At 47.3% G+C, this 24,611-nt stretch overlaps 1 protein-coding gene across 3 annotated transcripts in view; it reads left to right on the plus strand.

Moving 5' to 3' along the window:
* NR2C2 (nuclear receptor subfamily 2 group C member 2) overlaps positions 1-24,611 on the plus strand; it is a 98,409-nt gene that overhangs the window by 65,732 nt on the left and 8,066 nt on the right. For all 3 annotated transcript variants that reach the window (XM_081245409.1, XM_081245407.1, XM_081245408.1), the window contains 11 exons: positions 7,135-7,335; positions 9,460-9,562; positions 12,014-12,193; positions 13,067-13,214; positions 13,958-14,051; positions 17,474-17,607; positions 18,556-18,733; positions 19,816-19,937; positions 20,500-20,639; positions 21,900-22,037; positions 23,419-23,524. In XM_081245409.1, the coding sequence (XP_081101535.1) occupies positions 7,135-7,335; positions 9,460-9,562; positions 12,014-12,193; positions 13,067-13,214; positions 13,958-14,051; positions 17,474-17,607; positions 18,556-18,733; positions 19,816-19,937; positions 20,500-20,639; positions 21,900-22,037; positions 23,419-23,524 (1,544 nt within the window). The remainder of the gene's footprint in view (positions 1-7,134; positions 7,336-9,459; positions 9,563-12,013; positions 12,194-13,066; positions 13,215-13,957; positions 14,052-17,473; positions 17,608-18,555; positions 18,734-19,815; positions 19,938-20,499; positions 20,640-21,899; positions 22,038-23,418; positions 23,525-24,611) is intronic.

Genomic DNA, 24,611 nt, shown 5'->3' on the forward strand with positions numbered 1-24,611 from the left:
TGCTAGTATTGTTGTTATTGTTAACTAATTGATGATATTCACTTACGGGAAGTTGAGTCTTCCCGGGGCTCTGAACCTGCCTCTTTCCCACTGAACAAAGAGAAGGTACATGTATCATGATCAACAAGCAAGAAGAAGGGAAAATTATTGATGACACACATACATTAAAGATTCATATACACTACCAAACGTAAAATAAATAGCTAGTGGGAAGCAGCCGCATAGCACAGGGAGATCAGCTCGGTGCTTTGTGACCACCTAGAGGGGTGGGATAGGGAGGGTGGGAGGGAGACGCAAGAGGGAGGGGATATGGGAACATATGTATATGTATAACTGATTCACTTTGTTATAAAGCAGAAACTAACACACCAATGTAAAACAATTATACTCCAATAAAGATGTAAAAAAAAAAAAAAGATTTATAGTTATCTCAAAAGGCCAAACCAAAACACATGAACAGAAATGAATGGCAGAAAAAACTCTAGTTATATAACGTAAGTTTGAGAGAATAGCAGGTGGACAGGTATTTGAGTGAATAACTAAAAGATTGCTTTCATTTACAGTTTCTTTATTTTAAAACTCACTGTAAGTGAGTAGTATGCTGTAATAACTAGATGACTTCCATAGTGTTCACCCATTCTTAAAAGTGATTTTATGTATTATTATAAACTAAGCATAGAAGAGTTCTAATAAGTAAAGTGAAATGAGTTGTTAAAAATTATATTTCCATCATGTGTGCATTACATAATATTTTATCATAAATACCAAAGTTCATACACTTCTTTTAACTTCACACCAAGTAGGAAACACATATCTGAATGTCTAGAAATTCAGAAGTAATTGGTCCAATGTTAATGAGATTTTACTATTCCTCAGAATTAGAAACTTTATATAGCTAAGTTATTTTTTTCTCTTTTGCTTTGTTCTTATTTGCTGATTGTGACTTGAAAATGAGTCCTTTATAGTTTTATGTAGCAGGTGTTAGGATCCTGCCTACATAACTCTCCCAACTCTAACTAGGAACTAACTTTGTACATTTAACCATGGGTGTTATATTATGGTTTCACAACCATCTGAGGGCAGATGAGAGCATAGAAAGTTCTTCCAGAAAACTCCATCGGTAGCTAGTTTGTGTTTCAAGAGAGGGTATACAGCCCCCTGTATTTGTATAAGAAGGATCTTTCTGTTTTCTTGAGGGGTATTCAGGCACCCCATTCCGTACACTGGGGCTGTTCCCATGCCCTGGTGCTTGGCCCATGGTTCCACCACTGTCCTGGCTAAAATTCAGTAAGTTTCTTGAGCAGCAGTCTTGTAGAATAGATCTTTGGTGTTGAGCTTTCAGTTTCTCTAGGGAAGGTAACCCATTAGCATGAGTTTTATGTAAAGTAAGTATAGTTGAAAATCTTTTCATTGTGCACTGTCAATAAAATTAAACATACCTCGGGACTTCCCTGGCGGTCCAATGGTTAAGACTCCATGCTTCCACTGCAGGGGACACGAGTTCGATCCTTGGTTGGGGAACTAAGATCCCACATGCTGTGCTGTGGGGCAAAAAAAAGAAAAAAAAAGGGACCTACCTCGGTGCAACAGAACTGACTGTTTTTCAAGGTTTGGTTTTTTAAAGAAAAGTTATTGGTCATAGGTTGGTTTCTGGGTTCTTGATGTTGGTGCTGATGGCTTTGATGAAGTTTTCATTTCTAGCCCTGACTTCAGTGATGGATCTCTGATCCCCTGAGGTGTGGGGAAAGAATACATTTTCTGATATTTTAATGAATAACAGTGCTCTGAACCCAAATAGTGGCTTGTGTGATAAGGTTGGGAGGGAAAGGTTATTCAGTAAGGATGGCAAGCTGTGCAACATTTAGGAGCTTTAGCTCTGAATGGAACAGATTTTAGGGTCAAATCTTGCTTCCACTCAGCACTGTGATCCTGGGAAACGTTTCTATAACATGTATAATTGTAAAGTGACAGCAGTAATAGTACCTGTTTTATAGGATTAGGGTTAAGAGATGCTGCCTGTAAAGCTGTAGGAAGTAGACGTCAATAAATGTGAGCATCTGTGTTATAATTTTTTAATGTTTTATTTTCATATAAGTTCAAACTTAAGGAAAATAATACATATAAATCCTGTGTCCCCTTTACACGGATTCACCAGTTGTTTGCTGTAACATTCTGAATGTATGTATAATGTGTTTTTTCTGAATCATTTGAGAATAAAGTGGAGACATCATGCCTCTTTGCCATGGATACTTCAGCATGTATTTTCTCTTACATAATTACAATACAGTTATCAAAATCAATAAATTTAATATTGAAACATGCCATTATCTAGTCCATAGTCCATATTCTAAAATTTCATCGGTTTTCCCAATTAAATCCTTTATAACTATTTTTTCCCATTCCAGGATTTACTTTTATTGTTTTTAATAATGATAGCAAAAATTAAGGTGTCAGTCAACGCAGGCCCAACATATCTAGTTGTGCAGACCAACAGAGGGCTGATCTGATGATGGACTTGTGTTCATCAGTATCATGTCATCCTAATGGCTGCAAAAGGGCTTTGGGGCCAAGTGCGAAGGGTGGTGGTCCTCAGAGCAGGAGAGGTAGCCTTGTGACTGGGGTTGAGAGCTGTTGTTTTTTGGGGTACAGAGGTCTAGGGCAGAAACTATGGGAGGAAGGAGATGGAGATAAGAAAAGCTGTAGGAGAACACCTGCTTGTCTGAAAATGAGGCTTAGTCGGAGCCATGCCATCACAAAATCTAGCTTCTCAGTAAATTTCATGGGTTTTCATCATATGTAGTCTTTTTAGGCCATTGGTTTTCAAACTGTGTTCTTTACTGTTTCCCAGATTACACAAACATTACGTTCAAATTTCATTTTTTAGTCCAGCTTTCAAAGCAATTAAAGTAGATTTAAAAAAAATACACTTGAACATGTCATATACCAAATTTGACATGCTGGAGGTCACTGGTGCACTCACTTGTAATCTATGTTCATTTTCTTTGGGGCAGATCTTGGCTTAAACCTTCTTTTGCCATCTCCGTGGATTTTAAGGTTTTCCAGACCTATTCCTCCACACTCCGCATTTCACATTTATGTTTTCGGGAGAGTGTAATTATACTCATTGTGTGACTGAAGGAAATGTTTAAATTTGAGCTTATAAAATACATTTATATAATACAGTGCTTTTTTATCTACTTTATTTTTTGAGGTTTCACATGTTACTAGAAAAGACTTCTGCTGTTTATATGTTTTTTAAAAGTTTGAAATCCTTATTACATTCCCCAGGGGACTGCATCTTGGGCTCTTGTAGCATCCTCCTTCCCTAGGTCTCTCTTCCACCAGCTGTTTATTTCTGCACATCCTTCTTGAGCAGCCAGTACCTGTTCTTTGTCCTTTCTCCATCCACAACCATCTGATATTTCCTTTCTTGCTCTAATATTCTAGTGGCCCCTCTCAGGTACTCATAGGAGTTGTCTGTTTGTATGTGCTGACTGGGTAGTAGTTGCACACTGTAACAAAGTTACACCATACAGAGTAAAAGACAAGTCTCCCTCCCTCCCTCTTCGTGGAGTCACTTACATCTCTCCCAAGAAAAGCCACTGTTACCATATTGCATATTCATTCTTTGAGAGATGGGCTCTGCATCTACACCTGCAAGCATACATGTGAACAATACAGCATATTGTTACACTCCTGTCCACCTTCTGCCCACACTGCTTTGCACTTCATTCTCTTTTGGAGGTATTTCCCTGTGGTACAAATAAGCTGCCTCTTTCTCTTGAGTGGCGGTTTGATATCCCATTTTTTGGATGCTGCAATAAATAACCTTTACCTGCTTAATTTAGGACATGTGAGAGTATTTCTGTGGGATCAGTTCCTCAAAGTAGGATTGCTGGAAGAGTGTGTCATGTGTAGTTTTTTTTGGATTGTTTTATTGTTTTTTAAGAAGGAATGTTATCTTCTATTTAGTTAGTTAGTTTTGGCTGTGTTGGGTCTTCGTTGTTGCATGGGCCCCCTCTAGCCGCAGCGAGCAGGGGCCACTCCTCACCGCGGTGTGTGGGCCTCTCATCGCGGTGGCCTCTTGTTGCGGAGCACGGGCTCTAGGCGCGCCGGCTCAGTAGTTGTGGCTCACGGACTCTAGAGCGCAGGCTCAGTAGTTGTGATGCACGGGCTCAGCTGCTCCACGGCATGTGATATCTTCCCAGAAGAGGGATCAAACCCGTGTCCCCTGCATTGGCAGGCGGACTCAGAACAACTGCGCCACCAGGGAAGTCCCTTATGTGTAGTTTTGTTTTTTTTTTTTTTGCGGTACGCGGGCCTCTCACTGTTGTGGCCTCTCCCGTTGCGGAGCACAGGCTCCGGACGCGCAGGCTCAGCAGCCATGGCTCACGGGCCTAGCCGCTCTGCAGCACGTGGGATCTTCCCAGACTGGGGCACAAACCTGTGTCCCCTGCATCGGCAGGCGGACCCCCAACCACTGCACCACCAGGGAGGCCCCCTTATGTGTAGTTTTGACAGTAGTTGCCAGACTGCCTTCCAAAGAGGTTCCACCAACTTACACTCCCACCAGCCTGGTATGAGAGTGCCCGTTTCCTTACACACTAAGCTATATATTTTGATATATATATGTGTGTTTGATACATGTCTTTGTGGCCCAGAATGTGGTCTGTCTTAGTGAATGTTCCACGCAGGCTTGAGAAGAATGTATATTCTACTGTTGCTAGATGGATGACTTTATACATGTCAGTTATATCAAGGGGGTTGATAGTGCTCCTCAGGTCAACTATATCCTTATTGATTTTCTGCCTGCTTGATCTGTCAGTCGCTGACAGAGGAGTGATGATAACTCCAACTATAATGGTTGATTACTCTATTTCTTTTCAGCAGTCCTATCAGTTTTGTTTTGTTTTTTAAATTTTATTTATTTATTTATGGCTGGGTCTTCTTTGCTGCGCACGGGCTTTCTCTAGTTGCAGTGAGTGGGGGCTACTCTTCGTTGTGGTGCGCAGGCTTCTCATTGTGGTGGCTTCTCCTGTTGTGGAGCACAGGCTCTAGGCGCACAGACTTCAGTAGTTGTGGTGCACGGGCTTAGTTGCTTTGTGGCATGTGGGATCTTCCTGAACCAGGGCTCGAGCTTGTGTCCCCTGCATTGGCAGGCAGATTCTTAACCACTGCGCCACCAGGGAATCCCCTTAAAGGTCTTTTGGCCATTCACTTGGAAGTGATGATGTGCTGGGACTCGTGTCCAGCCTGTGGCTCTCTGGTCTTGCATTCACTGGGCCCTCAGCCTGCAACCCACTCTGCCACAGCTCTGCACGGCTTCCTCTCTTGCCTCATTTGGGTCTTTGTCCACTGTCACTCCCTCAGAGAGGTCTTTCCTCTTGAAGCTGCTCCCCTGCCTCCTTCCCCATGTCGTGTTTTGTCCATTACCCTGCTTTTTTGTTTCCTCTGTGGCACTTGGGCGCTGACTGAACTCTTCATGGCAGGGTGCACAGTCTGTCTTCCCTCTAGCAGGCGAGCTCCCCGCCGTGTTCACACTTGCATCTCTAGTACCGAGAATAGTGCTGGTCACCTAGTGGGTGCCCAGTAAACACGTGTTAAGTAATTGACTCTTTCCTTGCTTGTGTCATTTTCTTTTGAACCTACCAGCATCGTTGGATTTTCTGTATTGGACTGTTGGCAAAGCTGTAGGACTCTGTGTGAGTTTGCTGTCTGAACCTTGGGATGCCATGACCCAAAGCAGTTCTATCAAGAGGTGTTGCAGATTCCAGACATGTCCATAAATGTTCTGTAGGGAGCTGGGGTCCAACCAGAGACACAGTATGTCTCCCTTTCCCAAGGCCCAGCGCACGCACCCCAAGAGTCCTGTCTGCAGTGAGGGCCTGCTGGGGTCCTCAGAGAAAAGGTGGCCCCATGCTCCAAGTTGGGCACTTGGTCTGGAAGAGAGACAGGAACGGGATAGAACAGCTTCAAAGAACTTCACGACCAGGAATAAGAGAAGTCGCGCTTACGTAGCAGCTATCTTAATTGTGACTGATGCACTTAGGCAGGGATGCAGGGAAGAGGTGAGCTATGGCAGTGGGCCTCATGACTGGTGGCCGTCCCTGGAGAAATGAGGATCAGGGCTTCTCCGGAGTCAGCGCCCACTGCCTCCAGGGCTTCCACAGTCTTTTATTCACATCTTCTCTCCATGTGCCAGGCCCTGTGCTGGCCCTGGGGATGCAGCCCTGAAACAGGTGTTATCTCTATGCTTAGAGACCTCAGAGTCAAGAGGTGGGAGAAGTTGGATGTGTGTCAGCAAGGGGCTCCCTGCATTCTGTCACTCCAAGGCAGGATTATTTATAGGACCTTCCCTTCAGAAATAGCCCTTTAAAGCAGCCATTCTCAGGTTTTGGGGTTTCAAAAAGTTAGGGTAGGGAGTTCCCTGGTGGTCCAGTGGTTAGGGCTCCACGCTTCCACCGCAGTGGGCCTGGATTCAGTCCCTGGTCAGGGTACTAAGATCCCGCATGCCGTGCAGTGTGGCCCCCCCCCACCGCAAAAAAGTTAGGGTTGCCCACATTTCTTATTATGCGTAGAACAAGGATTTTTTTTTCTTTTTTTTTTTTTTTAGTTAAACCTATCATCTACTATTTATTACTGTCTTCATTTCATAACAGAAAGGGCCTTTCTTTGTCCAGTTTTATTGAACTGTAATTGATATGCAGCACTAAGTTTCAGGTGTAGAACATAATAACTTGATTTACATATATTGTGAAATGATTGCCACAAGTTTAGTTAACATTCACCATCTCATATACATGTAGAAAAAATAAAAAGGAAAAAAGTGTTTTTTTCATCGTGATGAGAACTCTAAGGATTTACTCTCCGGACAACTTCAAGTTGACCACCTTCATACAGTTTCCCTTCCCTCCACTTCCAAAGGGCATTTTAATTCTAAAAGTAGGAGGGATGATATCATCCTAGAATAAAATGAGCTGTATGAAAACCAGTTTCTGAAAAGCTCCCTGTTGTTTTCTCTTTCCCATTTCACCGGCACTGGTGAAACTGTCCTGGACCAGCACTGACTCGGGGCCGGCGTTGGCAGCCACTGCACATGCTCCGTGAGAGCAGCCTCCGTGTTGTGTCTTGTAGATTGTGACAGACCAGCAGACAGGACAGAAGATCCAGATAGTCACCGCAGTGGACGCCTCCGGTTCCCCCAAGCAGCAGTTCATCCTGACCAGCCCAGATGGAGCTGGAACTGGGAAGGTGATCCTGGCTTCCCCGGAGACCTCCAGTGCCAAGCAGCTCATATTCACCACCTCGGACAACCTCGTCCCTGGCAGGATCCAAGTAAGACCTGTTGACAGGTGTTTGTTTCAGCACTTCTGCTACTGCACTTGTTCTTGACTCTTACCTCTACCATGGAGGCCAAATCCATCTCTAGTAGGTCCTTTGGGGACCTCAGACATGGTGGGTTGCTGCCTCGGCTAAAGTAAAAAAACAGCAAATGAGTGGCAAGGCCCAGAAGGCAGCCGCTGCAGTGCTCAGATGGAATGGAATTTGAGCCAGCAAATCAGCGGCCCCACAGGAGACTGACCTGAGGAGTTGGCATGAGCCACTGGAGAATTGTTCTCAACCAAGGCCACGTGGTGGCAGCCCTTGGCCTGTGATGCTTTAGGGGCACTACCAAGGGCTGACCACAGTCAGATGAGGACCGACTTGTTCTAACTCTTACTTCGGACTGGCCCAGCTCTTTATTCTGATCTTGTTCCTGCTGCCTGTGGGCCCCTCCGTTCTGCACTGGTTCTCCCTCCTCTGGCAGGCGGGATGGCCTTGGGGCAGGTACAGGAAGGAGGAGAGCAAGGGCTGGAAGAAGAGCAGGGTTATTGGGAAGCATTGAACTTCCAAGTCCAACACTCAGAGAAGCAGGGACTCAAGGCCAGTGTCCCATGGTGGCCAAGCATGGAGCATGTTTAGTCCAGGTCAGGGTGCAATCCATGGTCTTGTTTGGTTCTGGTTTTTAAGTTTTTTAAAAATTTGTGGTAACATATAAAATTTACTATCTTAATAGTTTTTAGGTGTCCAGTTCAGGGGCATTAAGGACATGCACACTGTTGTGCAGCCATCACCACCACCCATCCCCAGAACTCTTCATCAGCCATCACCACCACCCATCCCCAGAACTCTTCATCTTCCCAAACTGAAACTCTGTCCCCTCTGAACAACTCCCGTTCCCCACCCCTCAGCCCCTGGCTACCACTATTCCACTTCCTATGGGTCTGACTACTCTAGGGACCTCACATAAGTTGAATCCTGTAATATTTGTCCTTTTGTGACTGGCTAATTTTACTGAGCAGAATGTCCTCAAGGTTCATCTGTGTTTTGTCTTATTATGTGTCAGAATTTCCTTCATTTTAAAGGCTGAATAATATTCCACTGTATGTATAGACCACGATTGGTTTTTCCATTCCTCTGTCAGTGGACACTTGGGTTGCTTCGACCTTTACTGTGAATAATGCTGCTAAGAATCCACGTGTTTTGCAGGGAGATTTCTACTATGGAGAAAATTCAGGAAGGAAAGGGTTTTTCTTCCTTCCACTGAAGCTGGGTTCAGGACACCAATATGTTCAGCTTCCAGAGCTGTACTTCTGAGACACCTCATAATGCCATTAGTAAATACTTCTTCATCCTTCCTTTCCTAGTGTACATCTGATCCTCTGGAATCAGAGTTCCTCCCTGCTTGCTTCGACTCCTTGTTTTTGAAAGGATGGCTGGTGATTCTGTTGCATGTCTTATAAGAGGTCATTGCACATAATGATTTCTATATATATTCTCACTGTACATAAATCATTTTAAGGCTCATTGTTAGTACATGATTTAATAACAGCTATTTTTCACTTTTTCATGTTGAAGCCAGTTACATTACTCTTCCAAGTGAGCAGCACTGTGGATCACCTAGAAAGTCACCTACAAATGAAGGAGAAATAACAGGTTTCAGAGGCCACCTATCCTAGTCCCTCCACTCCCAGCTGCCTCATGAGAGAGCTAGTTATTTAGTCAATAAAGCTTAATTATTTTTCTGCCAAGTAAACCTCTCTGTGTACTTTCAAGCTGTTTCATGAGAATAGAGAAGCAACCAAGAAGACCTTGAGTATCTTCATGTTGGAGCATCTGCCGTGAGTCCCCACACGGCCCCTAGTCCTAGGTGGTTGGGGTGGCCAGATAGGAGGGTAGGTCCCTGAAAACCAGTGTCTGACCCTGGACAAGCCCACTGCCACCCACCACCACTGAAGGGGCTTGGTCCAGATGAGCGGCCATGCCATTCCTGGTGGCAGATTCAGTTGTCACGTGGCATTTTCCCAGTTCTGCCCAGAGTTCTTAGAAACCCGAGATTAGGAATTCACAGTTGAACATGACTTTGCTTAGTGCTTTGTTTTTTCATCAGCACCCTGCTTATTTCCTGATTCTTCTTAGATCGTCACGGACTCTGCTTCTGTGGAGCGTCTTCTGGGGAAGGCCGACGTCCAGCGGCCCCAGGTGGTAGAGTACTGTGTGGTGTGTGGCGACAAAGCCTCAGGTGAGTAACCAAAGGCCATGCTGGGTGCACATCAGGGCCAACATCATGCACCAAATCTGGGACGGGGGAGGCTTGTAGGTTTCAAAACATGAACTCCACTTTTCTTATTGGAGTGGTGATGTAAATAAGCAAATCAGTTTGTCAGATTATAAGAATCAAAAGGAAAAATCAAGAAACTATTTCTGTGATTTGTAAATCTTGGTTGGGTGTCAATTATTTTTGTACTAGTAAGAAAGAAATTGGGACTTCCCTGGTGGTCCAGTAGTTAAGACTCAACGCTTCTACTGCAGGGGGTGAGGGTTCAGTCCCTGGTTGGGGAACCAAGATCCCACATGCCATGCACCTGCCCCCTCCCCCCAAAAAAAGAGCAATCATTTAATTAGTCTGGTTAATATCTGCTCAGTTCTTTGCTGTTTCACAAGATGTGTTTGTTGTCTATCCCTCCCTCGTCCTAACTGTAGCTGCCTCTGTCATGCCCTCACTATAACCCAGTGTGATAAACAGGAGGGGGCATGTGATTCTGGCTGGAGTCCCAGGGTCAGGAAAGGCCTGAAGTCACACTGGTGACCTTGATGGTTGAGTGTGTGCTGTCAGGTAAAGCAGAAGGGTGTTCCAGCTGGCGGGACCAGGGCCTGGAGAGTTTAACATCCATACCCACCATGTCTCTGGGGAAGCACTCCTGAGCTTCCATGGTTAGGAGGTGGGTACAAGGAGACTAAAGAAGATGTCTGGCCCAAAAGCTCAGACTTCAGCCTGCTAACAGTGGGAGCCATAGAGGGTAAGTGATGCTAGGGACACTGACCTGAGTCCTGAGATGACCACTTGGTTCTGCTTTATTCTTTGGTCACTACATTCATAGGAACTTTGGATACTTTGTGGTCGTGGTTTAAAAAAAAAAAAAAAAAGGAGCCAAGCCTCTTAAGAGGAAGACAACCCCAGGCAAGCACCAACTGAAGGCCGGAAGCTCCAGCCCCGCCCGCTCATGCCTCAGGTGCTGTGCTCTCGCCCCTTCTCTGAAGCCCTCATCTGCCCCACAGGCAGGGGCCAGCTCTGCCTCTGTCCTCATCACCCTTTTGTTCAGATCTCTGGGCACTGGATGTGTTCTTTTCTAGTTGCTTCCTTACAGGCCTGTCTTCCCCTCCAGAATGTGCTCTTTTTTTAAGAGCAGGAACCATGTCTGACCCCTTCATCTCTATATCCCCATCTTGTTGCTCAGCAAGAAGAGACATTCTGCAAACTTTCAAACAAGTGAATGAAGCATGAGCATAGCAGAGGCCACAGAATCTGCTTGGCTTTCCCTTCTGGGCTTAAAGCTCATGACAGGCTTGCAGTGCCATTGTCTCCAGATATTAGAGATCACTCTAAGGCCTAGAGAAGCCAAGGAAATCCACTGCAAGGAAGGAAAAATGATGTCCACAGAGTCATTTCAGCATGACTCTTCTTAAAGGCACACAGTTGAGACCCTCTAAGTGCAGAGTTGGAGAACGGCTCCATGCACCAAAGCTTAGGGCCATGGGTTGCTCTGCAGCTGCCGTCCACAATGACCTTGTGAACTCGGACCCTGCAGTGTAGTTACGACCCTGGGTTACATGAGACCAAACCAGGAGAGCATATGCGAGGGCGGTCCCAGCTGGGAATGTGAGGAAGGGTAAACTCATGTGCGGCTCTTTTTATTTTTATTATTTATTTATTTCTTTCTTTTGCGGTACGCGGGCCTCTTACTGTTGTGGCCTCTCCCGTTGCGGAGCACAGGCTCCGGACGCGCAGGCTCAGCGGCCATGGCTCTCGGGCCCAGCCGCTCCGCGGCATGTGGGAATGTGGGATCTTCCCGTACGGGGACACGAACCCGCGTCCCCTGCATCGGCCGGCGGACTCAACCACTGCGCCACCAGGGAGGCCCACGGCTCTTTTTAATGTGGGAGGGAATTAGAACTTAGAGAACCCCCCAAAGTAAACAAGCTTAGAAAAAAGAACTGGCGGCCTTCCTTTGGCCTGGGCTCACACAGTCATGCTCCCCACCCTGGGTCAGTCTGGGGCCCAGGACGTGATGCACACAGAGGGAGTAAATGCAGGATGAGACCCTTTGGGCCAACAAAACACGAGCTTGTGTTTGCTCTTTGACACTCTTGACGGGACAGGGGAGCTGAGGGCCTTCACCAGGCAGGTCTGCAGAGCCGTGCCCAGTGAGTACAACAGACGGTGCAGCCCAGCCATCATCCACGAGCTACTGCTGTGCACTCGGAGCATTGAGGTCATGCCATTTACCAGCGGCCGCATAACCTGTCTGAGCTTCCGTTTGTCCATCATGACCTCACAGGGCTACTTTAAAGATGGTAGAAAAATGTGAAGGCCCTGGGTGCCGTGCTCAGTGCTCAGGCCTGTGGTTGGCCCGTGGTTGCTGGCATCTGACCCTGCACACCAGTCCCCGATAGACTTACCTTTCTCTTTCAGGCCGTCACTATGGGGCTGTCAGTTGTGAAGGTTGCAAAGGTTTCTTCAAAAGGAGCGTAAGGAAAAATTTGACCTACAGCTGCCGGAGCAATCAAGACTGCATCATCAATAAACACCACCGAAACCGCTGTCAGTTTTGCCGGCTGAAAAAATGCTTAGAGATGGGCATGAAGATGGAATGTGAGTAACTATTAAAAAACCACGTGAGTTAATAAGGAGGGGCGAAAGTGAGGTTTCCATGCCTGGCCAACAGTATCTGTTGAGGCTTCATTTTGGTTCACCTTCAGGGTCAGCTCAGTGATGCGGTGCTGATACCACTAGGGTTGGTTGGTTTCCACAGTGGAAACCTAGTCCAGATAATTTGGGAGGCAGCATGTGGAGTGGGATCAACACAGGCTTTGGGGTAAAGCTGATCCCACATCAGCTCCAGCCCTGCCCCCAGGAGCCGGGAGGCCTTGGGAAGTCATGTGGCCTCTGAGCCACAGGTCCCCATCCATGAAATAGCACCCTTGCCTTCCTTACATGATGCGTCTGGGGTCCTCTTTTCTTTCTTCTGCAAAGGTCTGTTTTCTTCATTTGTTTCTGGCATGTTTTCTTGCTCTTGTACCAGATGATGAAGGAAGAGGTCGCTGGTGTCACGTAAAATTGAGCCCCACTGACAGCAGAAGCTGTCCAGCTCGAGTTGGGCATTAGGATGCTTCCTTTTCCACGTGGGGCATGGGCAGATCTCTGTTAAGGGCCCACCTGAGGGGGTGTTTCTCCTCCTCCTGGAGAGAGTCCTGTGAGCAGCAGGAAGTGACAGAATGATACCCACACAAACGCCACTCGGTCCTTTCTCGGCCATGGCACCCGCCATCTTGAGCTCCTTTAGATTTGACAACACTTGGGCTTTGAGCCTTTCTCTCCTTTGGCTGCGAAGTCCACTGTGGAAGTTGAGCCAGGCGTGTCTAGCACTGAGCTTATCCTTACAGCAGTGGGCTTAGTCAAGAGGACTCCTACCTCTCCCGTGAAGGATGTGGTTTTTAAACATGGGTATTTCTGTTGTGATTTAAGCTGTGCAGAGTGAACGGAAGCCCTTTGATGTGCAGCGGGAGAAACCAAGCAATTGTGCTGCTTCAACGGAGAAAATCTATATCCGGAAGGACCTGAGAAGTCCTCTGATAGCCACACCAACATTTGTGGCAGATAAAGATGGAGCAAGGTCAGTCCCTGTGTTGACAAAGGGCGACACTGTAATCAGCCTTTGGAGCTGATTAGGGGAAGCACAGATATTCCTTGAAAGGGGGGCTTATGTGCCTCCCCACCTGAGGGCCACAGCCTTGAGTCTTATCTTGCCTTATCCCACCCTTTTTGGAGCCACTCTAGTCACACCTCTGTCCAGGCCTGAGGATGGTTGATTTAGGATGGGGTCAGAATTTCTCCTATCCCAGGTGCTGGGATTATGTGCTGTAGTTCAGGCATCATTCTTGCAGGAAAACAGTTGTTCCATGATTCAGGATTGGGGCTTTTTTGCAGTAGAGATAAAAGGCCTAAGATCCAGATGGTCTAGATGGTGCCACAAGTCAATTTATATGTTTTTTTTTTCATGTAATCTATCAAAGGAACAGAAAGAGGGAAACAAGAAATCCAAAATGTATCATGGCAAGCGCTAGAGTTGGGAATGCCCTGGTGATACTCTGAGATCAGGTTAGCATTACTGGCACAGCAGTGGACGTGGAAGCCCAGGGGGATGTGCGGTCTGTTTCATCCTATATCAGGCTGCAGACCCGGCTCTGCACATCTCATTGTAGAGAGAAGGGGGTTGGTGAGTCACTCAGTGGCTGAGTCTAGTTAGCTTTTCTATTGCTCAGCCTTGCAGATGTGGATGGGACAGGTAAACGCAGCCTGATCACACTGTGCATTAAATGTTGGAAGCTACTCTGGGTTTCTTTATGTCTTAAATAGACAAACAGGTCTTCTTGATCCAGGGATGCTTGTGAACATCCAGCAGCCTTTGATACGTGAGGATGGTACGGTTCTCCTGGCCACAGATTCCAAGGTGATGTTCTCTCCTCGTGCCTTCTCCACTTTTATGTCTCAGTGCAGGCCGCTTCTCTGAATGTGTGCACTCACCACCTTCTTGGCCTTCAGACTACGTTGAGGCCATGGCCTTCTGCATCTCCATTTACTTCTGATACAGCCGTGCTGTGATTTGTTTCAGGGATGCCAATGGCTTTTTGGCAACTCAGAGCTGGCTGGTCATGGTCACTTAACATGTCAGGGTCTAGAGTTCAATTTGGTGAAAATTCTGTGGTTCACTTCTAAGATTTTCCCCCCTAGGGATGCACATTGGCAAACTACGGGCAGGAAGAGCTCCTTATCCTAAGATAGCCTTTTGCAGGAGTCCCTGGTTCCTTTTTATTAGATGACCTGCAGGTCCCTAGTTCCTTTTTATTAGATGACCTGCAGGAAGAAGTCCAGCCAGGATTCTGGCAGCTCCAACCCAGACAGAGCAAGTCAGCTACAGGGAATCCAACTTGCGGACAGAGATGTTTGTCACCCCAAGAAAGACAGCTGGCTGCCTCCTGTGGAGATACCTGAGGAGAGGCAGTTTTATCCAGGCAAGGGAGCCCATCGCTTCTCTCACCTTATTGTCCCTGATGTAACTCGAGCAACGATGAAGCGGCGGCAGCCCCACTGAGCCCCAAAGTCTCTGCTCTGGAAGGAGCAACTTAGAACAGCACTGGCGTTGCTGCTGCCCTCAGAGCCAGAGCTGGGCCTGCAGGCTCCCCTCTCGTCTGCTCTCATGCGCATGTGGCGCGTTAAGGAACGTCCTCTTCTGGGAAAGGAGAGGCAAAAATGAGAGCCGGTGGACAGCTGCCCTCCACCCATTGGTCCCTGGCTGGGCTTTGAGCCTGTTGTCCTCGGGCGGTGGTGACGAATCATGCCTGGCTCGTTGCCTTAACCCGGCAGACGTGCAGGACAGTGACTGACCACCTGGTGGGGTGGACACACCATAAGCCTGAAAGTAAGGCCTGAGTGCCCTGAACTCCTGATGGCAGGGGGTTGCGCAGCCCCTGTCCCGTGTGCCACCCGCACAGAGGCTGGTACAGAGCCGGCCACCCTGTGCCCTCCCATCCCCACCCCAGCACCCACCAGGCAGGGGTGTTGGGAAACCTGAGTAAGTTAATTTGGTAAAGCATGCAGTGCCCACTCCGTAAACGCTAACTGCTAGGACTTGTTGTGGTCGCTGCATCCAGAAGGAGCACAAAGCTGTGCGGTGGTGAGTGAGGTGTAGTGAAGACAGCAGCTGCGGGTCATAGCCAGGCCCTACCCGCCACTCTTCCAGGACGTGGAAGTGACAGGACCCACCCCAGAAGCTTGTCATGAATAATAGAACATAGCAGAGCCCCTTAAAGGTAGCTATTTTCAGAAGCTGATTTTTAAACTTTTTACTATGAAACAATTATACATTCAAAATCATTTACTTTGAATAAATACAAAGATACCACAGTGCTGCCTGCTCCCTTCACCCAGTCTCTCCCGGAGGCCGTGTCTTGCAGAGCCATAGCACAGGATCAGGACCAGGGCAGGATATGGGGACGGGGGTGGGTATCGTTCTTTTTCTTTTTTTCACCCTTCAACTTCTCTATCATGACGACCTACATCTTTCACCAGCTGCATGATATTCTGTTATGTGGTGGTTCTGTGATTTATTAACCACATCTCTGTTTATGATCTTTTCTACTGATTCTAGTTTTTCATTTTTATAATCAAGATACAGCAGACAGGGCTTCCCTGGTGGCGCAGTGGTTGAGAGTCCACCTGCCGATGCAGGGGACGTGGGTTCGTGTCCCGGTCTGGGAGGATCCCACATGCCGCGGAGCGGCTGGGCCCATGAGCCATGGCTGCAGAGCCTGTGCGTCTGGAGCCTGTGCTCCGCAGCGGGAGAGGCCACAACAGTGAGAGGCCCGTGTACCGCAAAAAAAAAAAAAAAAAAGATACAGCAGACATGTTTGTATACGTATCTTGGTTTGTTTGTTTGTTTGAGTATATCTTTGGCTTTCTTTTTTTTTTTTAGTTGAGATGTAATTCCCATACCAAAAAATTTACCCTTTTAGGGTACAGTACAGTGGTTTTCAGTATATTCACAAGATTGTTACAACCATCCCCACTATCTAATTCCACTCTCTAATTCCAGAGCATTTTCATGACCCCAAAAAGAAACCCTGAACCCATTAAGCAGTCACTGCCCCTTCTTCCCACTCCCAACCCCTGCCAGCCACTCACTTTCTGACTATGGTTTTGTCAATTCTGGACATTTCATATAAGGGGAATCATACAATATGTAGCCTTTTGTGACTGGCTTCTCTCTTATCATAATGTTTTCAAGGTTCATCCATGTTGTGGCCTGTATCAGTACTTCATTCCTTTTTATTGCCAAATAATATGCCATTGAGTAGCTATATCATGTGTTATTTATCCATTCGTCAGCTGATGAGCATTTGAGTTGTTTCTACTTTTTCCCTATTAGGAATAATGCTGCTGTGAACATTGTGTACAAGGTTTTTTGTGCACATATTTTTTTTTTTTTTTTTTGTGGTACGGTGGCCTCTCATTGTTGTGGCCTCTCCCGTCGCGGAGCACAGGCTCCGGACGCGCAGGCTCAGCGGCCATGGCTCACGGGCCCAGCCGCTCCGCGGCATGTGGGATCTTCCCAGACCGGGGCATGAACCCGTGTCCCCCTGCATCGGCAGGTGGACTCGCAACCACTGCGCCACCAGGGAAGCCCTGCACATATGTTTTAATTTCTCTTACATAAGTACCTGGGAATGGAATTGCTGTTGTCATATAACAACTCTACGTTTAAACTTTTGAAGAATCGCCACACTGTTTTCCATAGCGCCTGCACCATTTTACTTTCCTTCCAGCAGCATATGAGAGTTCCAATTTTTCCACATCCTCGTCAACACTTGTTGTTATCTGTCTTTTTCACTGTGACCATCCTAGTAGGTATAAAGTGATATCTCACTGTGGTTTTTATTTGCATTTTTAACTAGCTTATTTGTCTTTTTCTTATTAAGCTGTAAGAGTTCTTTAGATATTCTGGCTACTAAATCATTATCAGATGTATAATTTTCAAAAATTTCCTCCCATTCTCTGGGTTGTGTTTTGTGTGTGGGGAGAGAGAGATTGTCTTTTTACTTTCTTGATAATGTCTTTTGAAGCACAAAAGTTTAAATTTTGGTGACATCCAGCTTATCTGTTTTTGTTCTGTCATTTTATCGCACGTGTATGTTTGTGTAACTACCATCACAATCAAGATACAGAACTGTTTCATCACCAAAAAGCTCTTCCTCTCACTGCCCCATCATATCCATACCCCCATAGAAGCTGTTTTTAAAGCAACATTAAACCTTCATTGCCCTGAGAGTCTTGTATGTGTGTTCATCTTTAATATTATTATTTTCTGATTAACAGGCTGAAACAAGCCAGGGAGCCCTGGGCACACTGGCAAATGTAGTAACTTCCCTTGCCAACCTAAGTGAATCCCTTAACAATGGTGACACTTCAGAAATGCAGCCAGAGGACCAGTCTGCAAGTGAGATTACTCGGTATGAACCCATGAGGGTGGAGGCCCCTCCTGACATACACACAGGTGCGGTGTTGTGAGGGTGGGTGGCAGCATTTTGACACCCACCCTGTATTTAATCAAGGATTGCAAAATTGTCCCAGTGCCCCTGCATGTCTGTCTTCTTTCAAATTTTAACTATGGGAATGTGGACCTATTTTATTACACAATATAAAACAGTCTAAAAACTCTTTTCATTCCAGATAATAAACTAAATTGAGTAACTCAGTGGAAGCAGGGGAAGAGATGTTACTTGTATTGGTCACTGCTTATGGTGCCTAAACATCAGTAGTGCATCCCCTTTCCCACTTCTGTTTATCTTATGTATCTTTTTTCCCAAGTACTGAGTTTAGAGCTTAAATCGATTCATCAGGGTAGACAGAGATTAGCTGTTAGATGGCACCAGCTGGTCCAGACACCTGTGCCCGCTGCCAAGGGTGTGTTCTCTTTGCAGCTGGGCCACTAGGTTTGCTCCTTTCCTATTGGACCGGCCACTCCTGCCCCTCTTGCCAGGCCAGGCAGGTGCATGGCCGGGGCCACTCAGGTGCACCAGTCCTCATGTTCACTTGTGGTCTGGTAGAAAATTAAAATCTGGATCCAATGGAAAGAGGATGGGATTTGAGTTAGGTCGAATTCTGGTTCTACCACTTACTAGTTGGGTGGTCTTGGAAAAGTTAGCTTTCACATCTGTAAGATGGAGAGAATTCTACCTTGGAGAGTAGTTGTAAAAAACAGAAATTATGTGTGAAAATAAATATCTAGCTTAGCACCCAAGGCACCATGGAGACAGCATGTGGAAGCCGCTGCCCCTCTCAGCAAGTCACAGTTAATTATCTTTTCCCCAATGTGTTGTTCCCTAAATTACGTGTCAGCTAGAGCTCTTCTCATAGAAGCTGTGGACTCACAACGCTTGCTACATTTTTGCTCGCAGGGCTTTCGACACCTTAGCTAAAGCACTTAACACCACAGACAGCTCCTCGCCTCCAAGCCTGGCGGACGGGATAGACGGCAGTGGAGGAGGGAGCATCCACGTCATCAGCAGAGACCAGTCCACACCCATCATTGAGGTCGAAGGCCCCCTCCTTTCAGACACTCACGTCACATTTAAGGTGAGTGTGTGTAGCTGGGAGAGGAGCTCTATGCCCAGGCTGGTCTCAGTTAAAAAAATCAAACCTTGAAGTGAGCTCATTTTTCATACGGTTGTGTTTGATCAGGATCTTGTGTTCCAGAACAGTGTTCCCATTATGAAGCATTTTCACTGTCTTGCTCACTTGGCTGTTGGGCTTTGCCGGTAACCCTGAAGCAGGCGTGGCCACCTGTCACTGCCAAGACAGGCTGATGCAGGCGGCTCTGCCGTCCGCCTTCCCATGATGACCTGGCTTCAGCATAGGCTCAGGCAGGCCCTGTGTCTGTTCCAGCAGGCTTTCCCAGCCATTGGGCCTGACCGCTAGAGCCACAGAAAGTAGATCTCAGATATACTTGAAGACTGGTCAGGTCCTCACGGTCTTCCCTGCACTCACCTCCCCGGCCTCACTTCTCCAGGACACTGCCAGGCTCCCTGAGCCCCTGGTCTCTAGGTCTGCAGCTTGAGTCTTCAATTCCCCTCGTATTCTCCACTAGAGAGATCTGGCCAATCACTTAGGAAGACTGAATCCCTGCCCATAGTTGTCCAAGGGTGCCAAGAACACAGGTCACCAGTGGGATTCCAGCTTCAGAGGCATTCAAGCCTCTTCTAGACAGTGGGGCTCCTGGAACCCAGCCCGACATCCTGGTGGTGGTGTGTACTCCTCCTGCCATCAGGGCTCCTGCTCGGCTCTCATTCACTGTTCCCTGAGGCCACCTGCCAAATCCCTGCTAACCTGTGGAGCTGACCCGTCCCTGAGTTTGAGTTAGACTTGAACCTGTGGCTCAAAATGGAATTGCCTTAGAACAAGTACCAGTGTCGTTGAAGCAGAGTTGAGATGTATGTTTTTGTGTGGATAAGCTGGGAGGTCCCCGTCCTCCCACATTCTAGGGGCCATCAGACCCTAGTTCACTGGGCAGGACCCCACAGGGAGTCGGTGCCAGCCCCCCTGCAGAGGACGTATGCTTCACAAGGATGCTCTGCACGGGGGCTTCAGTGTCAGAGACTGGTGTTGACAAGCTGCCCCCGTCATTTGGTCACCCCCGTGCTGTGTGCTTTCTCTCCTAGCTCACGATGCCCAGCCCGATGCCCGAGTACCTCAATGTGCACTACATCTGCGAGTCCGCGTCCCGCCTGCTCTTCCTCTCCATGCACTGGGCCAGGTCCATCCCAGCCTTTCAGGCACTTGGGTAAGTGTCTTTTTTCTCCGTGTGTATCCTTGGGCAGGGCTTTTCCTGCTCTAGGAATGGCCTGGAAGATCTCTGAGGGCCCTTCCAGTTTGTTCCTTTGCCCCGATTTGCTTGTTAAATACAGTTAAATACAGGAGTCGCCCTGTGATCTTGAGACAAATACGGGGTACTGCGTCTGGGGGCTTCTGAGATGAAGACAGATTGTTTCGAGGTGCATCAGCCGTGCTGTCCTGAGTGTAGATTCCCCCCTCCTCCCTGCTGCAGCCCCAGCTCCTCCCTGGCAGGCTGGGTGTGTCTGTACCTTTCGGAGCCCACCCTCGGCTCTCAGTCCTTTGATCACTGCAGCCTTTTGTGACAGAACCACACCAGGGCTGTTAAGGGAATAGTTTCTCTTCAGAGGGACTTCAATTAAGGCAGTCACGGACAGTGGTGTTTGTGAAGAACAATCCTGGGCATTCCATAGGCCTTCGGCAAATACATGGTGACACGACTTGTTTGGGACACGCGGGGGCTTGGAGGAGTGCCACCGGCCCCCGCACCCACCACGCCTCTGTGTCCCCAGGCAGGACTGCAACACCAGCCTGGTGCGGGCCTGCTGGAACGAGCTCTTCACCCTCGGCCTGGCCCAGTGCGCCCAGGTCATGAGCCTCTCCACCATCCTGGCCGCCATTGTCAACCACCTGCAGAACAGCATCCAGGAAGGTAGGGCGGGGGCTGCGGGCAAGGACGGCTCGGTCTCAGCTGGCCCGCCGCTTAGCCAGCCTGTGTCCCACAGCGTCCCTTACCTGTCAGAATGTTTAAATTTCTACCCGACTGCCTTCTTTTCACATAATGAAGAGGAAAGGAAAAAAATAATTGGGAAAAGGTGCTGATTTCCGACATACAGACATTGAGTGATGTTTTCAGAATAGTCACAGCTTCTGTTTTCAACTTCATTGACAGGTTGCCCTTTCATGTATCTCATAAATCCTCACAACCCTGTAAAGTAGAAACTGTTATATCAGGGTTACATATGGGAAGACCAGGTCCCAGTAAGGTCCCTGGCTTGCCTGGGATAAAGCAGCAAGTGGAAGAGCTGGGGACTGGGGCACAGACCTGGGTCATGTGACCCCCTAGTCCAGGGCATGAATGAACAATTGAGTCTCTTATTATGAGATCTGTGCAACCACCTGACATCGGGTGGTCAGGTCCCAGCCGTATCAGGACTGGGGAGTAGCCGGGGCGGTCTCCACAAGCTGCACATCCGTGGCACACTGAAGACACTGTCAAGGGAGCCCACGCTGCCCAGGGTCTAGACTATCCCTGCAGATCACACTTGCATCTGAGGTGGAGTTGAATTGCTGTTTTAATCAGGCATCCCAGTGTTTGAGACCTAGGAGTGTGAGTCACCTAGTCATACCTTCGTTTTTCTAGTTATTCCTTTGGAATAGTTATATAATGGTGATTTTTAAAACCCTGTAACATTTTATTGAATTTTAGGTTTGTTCACAAATGAGCTTTAGTTTTATTTTTAACTGAATATAATAATACTGCCTTCAGCAAGATACTGTCAGGAAGACTAAATCAGACAACAGATAAAATTATTTTGACAACTAAAAAATGCCAATGTGTTCAGGTTGGCAAATATTTATTCAGTGCCTGCAGAGACTTGGAAAGAATTGACCTTGATAAGAACTGGCATGTGGGCCTTCAGCACCTGCAGGCCAAAGGTGCTGCCCAGGGTGGGGCCGGGGAGAATCACTGGTCTCGGAGGTCGTTACTGAGGCAGAATATTAACAGAGTGGAATCTGGGTGCCTGTTGTCACTTCACCTATAACTGGAAAATGAGGCTCTTGAGATAACTGGGTTTTCATTTAAAAGTGAAACTATTCTCTCATTTTTTTCAATCTGTGGCCCCTCAAAGAAGCTCATGTTATTGCTCTCATTAGCCTTTCTCAGAGGATCTGTGATGTTGATTTCTAGATAAACTTTCTGGCGACCGGATAAAGCAAGTCATGGAGCACATCTGGAAGCTTCAGGAGTTCTGTAACAGTATGGCGAAGCTGGATATAGACGGCTATGAGTATGCATACCTTAAAGCTATAGTTCTCTTTAGCCCCGGTAAGATATGCAGTGGTCACAGTCACTCAACGACTGTTTTCCACCTGTGTCTACTGATATTTCTGAACATGAGCATGTTTGTCGGGTTGTCAGCAGTGTAGAGAGAGCCCTGCCACACTGTGTGTGACTGAATGTTCCCATAATATATGTGCTTTGCTAGCTAACATAAATACATACATTCTTTTAAAGTCCTGTCTTTATATTACCAAAGAAATATGCTGTAGTGCCGGGTAACTTCATATGCTAAATAGATATCATCTGTATCCTAACTAAGCCATTGGCTAAATAAGACTACGGCAAACAAAGTTGAGTACACATTTGGCCCTCTGTGTCCACGGGTTCCGTATCAGTGGATTCAACCAATCGTGAATCAAAAATACTCAAGGAAAAATATATTCCAGGAGTTCCAAAAAGCAAAATTTATTTTGCCATGCACCAGCAACTAGGTACAACTATTTACATAGCATTTATAATGTATTAGGTATTAGAAGTAATCTAGAGGTGATTTAAAAGTATAAGGAAAGATATGTGTAGGTTATATGCAAATACTATACCATTTAACGTAAAGGACATGAGCATCAGTGGATTTGGTATCCATGGGGGGGTTCCTGGAACCAATCCCCTGTAGATGCCGAGGGATGACTATACTACCACCCAGTGTCCTTTTTTTGTTTTGTTCTGTTTTGCTCTTTGCTAATTTTTAGGTATGTTAGCACTTATAATCCAGTACAGATCGAAACTGCACAAGTTTACCCACAGTCTCTGTAGGACAGTAGCAGCAGCAGCTGCAGGGCATGCCAAAAGGTGTGGTCACAGCAGATGAGGAAGAGGCAGCGAGACTGTTGGTGGAAAGTAAGAGTCGACTGGGCTGGCCTCACTCACTCCCCGTCAGCTGTTCTCTCTGAGCCTCCTGAGAGGCCACTTGGTGACTGTTGTCCTCGACAGCAGGGGTGGACGCAGCTTAACCTCTCTGTCCCGCTGCCCCGGCCCCCTGCTCATGAATAACAAAATAGCTAATAAAAGTGGGAGACACTATGTGATTAAATATCTAGAGAGCAGATGCTAATTTCTAATTTCATGTGGTATATGTTGTCTGGAGTAAGGAAGGAAGCCACAGGTCTAGAACCAGCCCCAGTGGGGCTGCTGAGGCTGGTGTGAGCACCCAGGGGCCACACCTCTCCTGGGAACCTTCAGGTCGTGGCAGAGCACAGAGGAAGAGCCAGTGTTCTAGCAAGAGTATGCAAACTAGACCAGCCTTCAGAGCTCAATCTATTGCACTTGAGAAATTTGTCAGAAGTTTTACTAAAAATAAGTACTGAGAAGTCTGCAAATGAGGCTTTCCAAATACAGAAGACAATTTGGGGTACTTTTATTTTTTCAGATCATCCAGGTTTGACCAGCACAAGCCAGATTGAAAAATTCCAAGAAAAGGCACAGATGGAGTTGCAGGACTATGTTCAGAAAACCTACTCGGAAGACACCTACCGGTGAGGCACACGGGCACGATGGGGCGAGGCTGGATCTGTAGCTGCAGATATCAGTTACATTGGCCTTCCCATTTCTGGCAGCCTGGTAGAGCCTCCATTTGATCACACTTTAATTCTTGCATTTTACGGCTGAAAATGGAGTGGGGAGGGTCAGGAGTCCCAGGCCATCCCAGTGTTGCTGGGTGACTGGGTGAGACCTTGGGTTGTTGCTCTTTAATTTGAGGGGTTGAGAGCCTTGATCTCCTTTGGGGCTGATGTTGTGTGTGAGATGAGTTCTCACGGAGACTCCGCTTGTCCAGAACAGTCGGCAGCCCTGCCCTTCTGCCCCACATTCACTGAGGAGACGGTGCTAGACAAAAGGGTTTCCTTGACAGAAGCCAAATCTGACCCCTAGAAAGAGTGACTGGGTTGGACAAAGTAGTAATTTAATCCTCACGTAAACTGATTTTTTCAAGTTCCTTTATTTGGGTGAAAATTTATAATGTTTGGGCAGCAGGGAAAAAATGTTATCTGTACGCCTTTCTCATGCAGCTTTGACCAGGAAAGTTCTTCTGAAATAGGGCAGAATGTGCTGGCAGGCTTTCCCTCCAGCTGAGGAGTGAGAGAGCTCTTTGCTCGTGACCTCTTCTAACCCACTGGAGGCTATGTGAACTTCTGGGGCCTGTCAAGCATAGTGTTTCCCTCCCCACCTTCCCCCGATCCTGTACTCTGCACAGACAGGCCTCAGTCAGTAGGTGCCCTGTGGGCCTGAGTGCCCCAGCCCCAGGGGGACAGTTTCTCTGGTGTGACTGGGGGCCTGTGGCAGGCCCGGCTGGCAGAGAGCCTGCCTCTGCTTTAGGCACGCCGCCACGGCCAGACACAGCTTTTGCCAAAGCAGGATCCATTTTCTACTGGAGTCACTGAAGACCTCACAATGAATCTAGAATGGCTTCAGCCTCAACGCATACAAAGTGGTAACACACCCACACCAGAGCTCATACAGCCAGGCGTGTGGGCGTGCTGTCCCCTGAGGCGGCTCTGGGCCCAATCCACACCAGAAGAGGCTGAAAAGGCTCCTCTGGGGCTGCTGGTAGAGCCCCAGCACACG

Source organism: Mesoplodon bidens, assembly GCF_964165515.1.
Source record: "Mesoplodon bidens genome assembly, chromosome: 10".
Classification (NCBI taxonomy): Eukaryota; Metazoa; Chordata; class Mammalia; order Artiodactyla; family Ziphiidae; genus Mesoplodon; species Mesoplodon bidens.